Source organism: Vulpes vulpes, chromosome X (genome assembly GCF_048418805.1).
Source record: "Vulpes vulpes isolate BD-2025 chromosome X, VulVul3, whole genome shotgun sequence".
NCBI classification, from domain to species: Eukaryota; Metazoa; Chordata; class Mammalia; order Carnivora; family Canidae; genus Vulpes; species Vulpes vulpes.
The window spans coordinates 44929658-44934949 of record NC_132796.1 but is presented as its reverse complement, the minus strand read 5'-3'; the positions used below and the strand labels follow the sequence as shown (position 1 = coordinate 44934949).

Sequence of the window (5292 nt, the reverse complement as noted above, 5' to 3'; positions counted from 1 at the left end):
CCGAAACACATAAGAGTGTGGGTGTGTGTATGTGTATGTATATACACACACTAATATATGTACATACATATACATATATATATATTTATATACATAAGTATATTCATGACATATCAAATCGGGGGTGGACAAGACAAATATTGGCTAACAATTGACTAATCCTTTGGGGGAAAAAAAAGTTAGAATACCTAAACCCATACATCAGAAAGTTCCAAATAGGCCAATGGTATTTTTTTTAACAAAACCATAAAAATTAGAGGATAAGGATAAATACAGGATAAGATTTATATAATCTTCAGGTAGGGCAATCCTGCTAAACATGATCCTAGAGCCAGAAGGCAAAAAAGAAAAGATTTATCCATTTTTAATTTTTTTTATTTTTTTAGCCATTTTTAATGCATTTTTCCCTGTGCACAAGAGAAATAACTGATAGAGTCAAAAGATACAGTTTCCTTTATACATAGCAGGTAAAAGTAATGCAAACATCACATGACACTTTTCAGTGAAAGTTACATTTCCAATTACAGATCAAAATGCTTATTAGGGTCTCTTTATGGGAAAAGCTGAGAAGGAAGTCTTATGTAAAAAGCACTTTCCTGGCATTACTACACTGATCCTTCAGGCTGCACAAAAATTACGGTCATATACAGTTAATTTGAAAATGTTGACACAATGTCACACTGTAAGTTTTCTGTACAATTAAATGTATACTTAGAAATACCAGGATAAACATTTCTACTATATTTTAACTGAACTTGCCTAGCCAACATTTTCACTGAATTTATCAAAGATGCTGTAAGACTCTACAAAACTGTGAGACATACCTAGCTCCAGAAATATTTCTTATATTCTTTCTTATTTTGGTTACACATATTCTGCTTAGATTCTGTTGTAATAATTCTAGATGTACAGTTCCAATTGTGCTTACTGTACTGTGTAAAACATAGCAAAAAGAGCAAATAATGGTATAAATCTTACAGCATTTTGCTAGCAAAAATACATGCCAAAGTCACAATAAGCAATATTGTACCACAAATTGGAGAGCTTCAAATAATTTGCTTGTTTTTAATATTTTAATTCTACATTAAATTACTATTATAGGCTAATGTTTAAAATGCAAATAAATTGGACATCTGTAGGACAAAACTCATTCACTTAACAGTGAAGGCTGATACCGGTTTCCAAAAATCACAATAAATGCAGAATAAAGAGAAGTGTTTGCATGCAACACCTTTGAGTGAAACAGCATTGATTACAATTACCACCATTCAAAACAGAGAAGGAAGAAAGGAAGGAAGGAAGGAAGGAAGGAAGGAAGGAAGGAAGGAAGGAAGGAGAAAGGGATAGAGAGAGGGAGGGAGGAAAGAAGGAAGGCAGGCAGGCAGGAAGGATACAGGAAGGAGGGACAGAAGGATGGACTCCACCTTAAAATGCATATTAGACTCATAACAAGACAGATTTAAAAGAATCAAAATGAAAGTAAAGCACGTTTTTGTGTGTGTTTAAAGATTTAAGAGCCATTATCAAAAATAAGATACATTTTTTTCAAGGTACAGAAATGTAATTAGGATGGCTGGGAGCCCAGCAGCCTTTCAATGGCAGCATTGATGTCGCCTCCTGTTGCTATTAGAGCCTGCAAGTTTGCCTCACGGTTTAAGAACCCCATTGCGTTGAGCTGTTCCAGTTGTTGCTGAAATCTGACTTCTGGATTCGGCAGCTGTGGAGGACTTGCCCCAGCCAGAGCCTGCACCATTTGCTGAATGAACTGCTGGTTGGGTCCAGATTCTGATGTTGGGCTAGTGGTTTCGGTGGGTGTAGAGCTAGAAACAGTGGGCCCAGGGGGGCCTCCAGAGCCAGTAGAGCCAGGGCCTGCAGGGCCGGTGGGTCCTATGGGCCCAATGGGGCCTATGGGAGTAAATGGGACTATGGGGCCTATGGGGCCTATGGGTGTAACTGGGCCTACAGGGCCTATAGCGGTTCCCAGCACCCCTACCCCCACACCTGGAGTGAAGCTTGGAATGAGGCCAGGAGCTTCAGTGGCTAATGTCTGTAGCCCCTGCTGGATCTGCATTAAAGCCTGCATTGCTCTTGGGTTTGACATGGCTGATAGTGTGTCTGGATTCTGCATCTGCTGCAGGAAAGCTGGGAGCTGTGGACGCATCTGCTCCTGCAACTGAGGATTTGCAGTAAACACCGGGCTATTCAGCATCATCTGTGCAGCTAAATCTGGATTCTGGCTCAGCGACTGCATCATGCTTCTCATGTAGGGTGCAGACAGCATATTCTGGATCAGTTGAGGGTTTTCAGTTATCTGTTGCAGCAAGCTCTGCATTCCTGGGGTACTGAAGATGCTGGCAACATAGTTGGCTGCAGCCACGGTGTTCCCAGTAGCACTGCTGGAGCTACTGCCAGAGCCACTGCCACTGCTGGAGGTTGTGCTGGTGGTTGCAGAACTCTGGGTAGCCGGTGGTGGTGCCCATGGATTGGGTAGTGGATCTCGATTTTCTGTGCGGGAAGGTTGTGTACCTTCCCCAGAGGTGGAACTGCTTCCCACCGAGGCAAATGGATTACCCCCAAACTGCTCTTGTGCAGCATTCAGCATGGGTTCTTGAATATCAGTGTACATGCGTCGTAGAGCATTGTAGCCACCTGGGATGCTTTCAAGATTGCTGAGAGCCAAATCTTGATTTCTCATCATCTCTTGCATCATGGCTGGATTCCTGGCAATTTCGAGGGTCTGTCTCATTATATCTGGGTTGTTGAGCAGGTGACTGATTTCTGGGTTTCTCTGAATCAATTGCTGCATCTGTGGATTGGCCATAATGAGCTGCCTCATTAGATCGGGATTTGAAAGCATGCTCTGAACAAAGGGATTTTCCATGATTTGAATCATCATCTCAGGGCTGGACAGGAGCTGTTGCTGCATCTGGTTCTGGAGCTCAGAGAAGTTGGTCGAGCTCAAGCCTAGGCTGCTAAGGCCTGCAAGTCCTCCTAAGCTCCCCAGCCCAAACGGGTTGCTATTTGTGGAAACAGATGTGGAGTTACTCCTGGGAGTCGACGCGGAGGTAGTATTAGTTCCCGCGGCATTACTAGGCTGTGTGGACTGGCCCTGAGGTCGGTTCTGGCTTTTAATTACAAGATGAACAGTCAGTCCATCATGGATGCCATGCTGAATCAAGGTATCTTGATCTTTTAAGATTTTTCCGGCAAAAATCAACACTAGCTGGTCGGTTTGGGATTTGAAGCGTTTTGAAATCGCTTCCTTAAACTGCTGGACTGAGCTATTCTCGGGCACCGCGAACTCCTCTTTCTCTTTGGGGGTCTTCACAGTAACTTTGATGATTTTGGGCTCGGCCGGGGCAGAGGCAGGGCCTTGGGCCGCGGCAGGGCCGCGGGAGGGGCGCGGGGGGCCGCTACTCTCGCCGTTCTCAGCCATGGCGGCCGCGGTGACGCAGGCAGACAGAGAAGGCGCGGGCGGGCGAGAAAGAGAGCGAGGGAAGAAGGAAGGAAGGAGGCGCCGCCACAGCAGGCTGAGCCGGGCGGGGAGCGCAGAGCACGGTACCTCTGTGATGAAAACTGCGGTTTCCTGGTCCTCCGGTGGGGAGAAGACGCTGTAGGCCGCGGGAGAAGCGTCTGCGTTCAGATCTCTGGGCCTCCTCCGACGCCGAGTGATCGCACCGCGCGCGCTCCCAGCAACTCCTGCAGCTGCTCTGCCCGCTCCTCCCCGCCCTGTCCCCTCCCCCAGTTCCGCGCTCGCCTCCCCGCCCCCTCTGCTGACGCGGCGCCAGGCCGAAAATGATAGATTCGACTCGTTCAAAATTAAAAACTTCTGTACTGGAAAAAATAAAGAGAGAGGGAGAGAGAGAAAAATAAAGACAGAAAGAAACAAAGAGAACAGAGAAGACAAAAGAGAGGGAAGGAGGAAGGGAGAGAGAAAAGGAGCTAGCTTCTGAGGACATTAAAAGACCCATGTAGAATATATTATATATAAAAATATATATAAAGTCTGTCAGGCAAGAAAGGATGAAAGCCTGAATCAAACTCACCCCATGTAAAAGACGAAAAATGAAAAAGAACTCTGACTAAGCAAAAGGAAAAGACTAACAGCCAGAGTGGGGGAAGGGGAGCAGACTGGGCCAGAGCATGCATTTTACAAAAGAAACCCAAATGGCCAATGAGCGTAAAAATGGATGTTTAAGCTTACTAGTAATCAAAGAAATTCAATTAAGATAGTGAGATTCTACTTCTGCTTTATCATATTGGAAAAAGGAAAATAATGATAAACCTTATCATCAGTGAGCTGAGAAAATGCACTCTTATCAGTTGAAGTGTAAATTGTTATAAGTGTAAGGCAATTTGAAAATATGTATCAACATTTTAAATATTTCCATTTTTATTTAGAAATGCCTTCTTTAGACACTTCTATGAAAGTAATTAGATAAGGATGCAAAAATATATATGTATAAAATGTATATGTACTGCAGCATCTTAAAATTATTTTTAAAGATAATCAGGGATGCCTGGGTGGCTCAGCGGTTGAGCGTTTGCCTTTGGCTCAGGGCGTGAGGTGCCAGGATCGAGTCCCCTGTCGGGATCCCTGCAAGAAGCCTGCTTCTCTCTGCCTGTGTCTCCTCTCTCTCTCTGTCTCTCATGAATAAATAAATAAAATCTTAAAAAAATAAAAAAATAATCAGTGTGCTTACACAGGGTTGATAAAATATATTATGATATTACCACATAATAAAATACTATTTACTTTGTGTAAAAAATCGGTGATTAATTCACCTGATATAAAGTATAAAGATATGCATTAAATAGGGATCCCTGAGTAGCTTAGCAGTTGAGTATCTGCCTTCTGCTAAGGGCATGATCCCAGGGTCCTAGGATCAAGTTCTGCATTGGGTTCCTTACAGGGAGCCTGCTTCTCCCTCTGCCTATGTCTCTGCCTCTCTCTGTGTCTCTCATGAATAAATTAAAAAATAAAATCTTTTTTAAAAATGAAATAAATAGTAGTTATAGGGAAATAGCAGTATTTTCACTTTCAGCTTTGTATATTTCTGCATAGTTAGAAATTATTCAAGGATATGTTTCAATACCAAAAGAACAAAAGATACAATAAATATATTTTTATTTAAAACTATTTTTAAACAGTTTGTATAGGTAAATTCTCTTTAAGTGTGTGTGCAAATAGAAATCTGGAACACTATGCACTGATATATTAATTGTGGATATTACTTAGTGCTGAAATTATGAAATTATGCTTTCATTTTTAAAATAAAATTTAAATTTTTC

General features: G+C 42.5%; 1 protein-coding gene across 1 annotated transcript; it reads right to left on the bottom strand.

Moving 5' to 3' along the window:
* Positions 1–353: 353 nt before the first annotated feature.
* Positions 354–4123, bottom strand: UBQLN2 (ubiquilin 2). The gene has a single exon (XM_025988388.2). The coding sequence runs from the start codon at positions 3434–3436 to the stop codon at positions 1565–1567; it is 1872 nt and encodes a 623-aa protein (XP_025844173.1). The 5' UTR covers positions 3437–4123; the 3' UTR covers positions 354–1564.
* Positions 4124–5292: the final 1169 nt, after the last annotated feature.

Excerpts from the sequence above, each read along its gene's own strand:
- UBQLN2 (XM_025988388.2), bottom strand. The coding sequence starts at position 3,436 with ATGGCTGAGAACGGCGAGAGTAGCGGCCCCCCGCGCCCCTCCCGCGGC.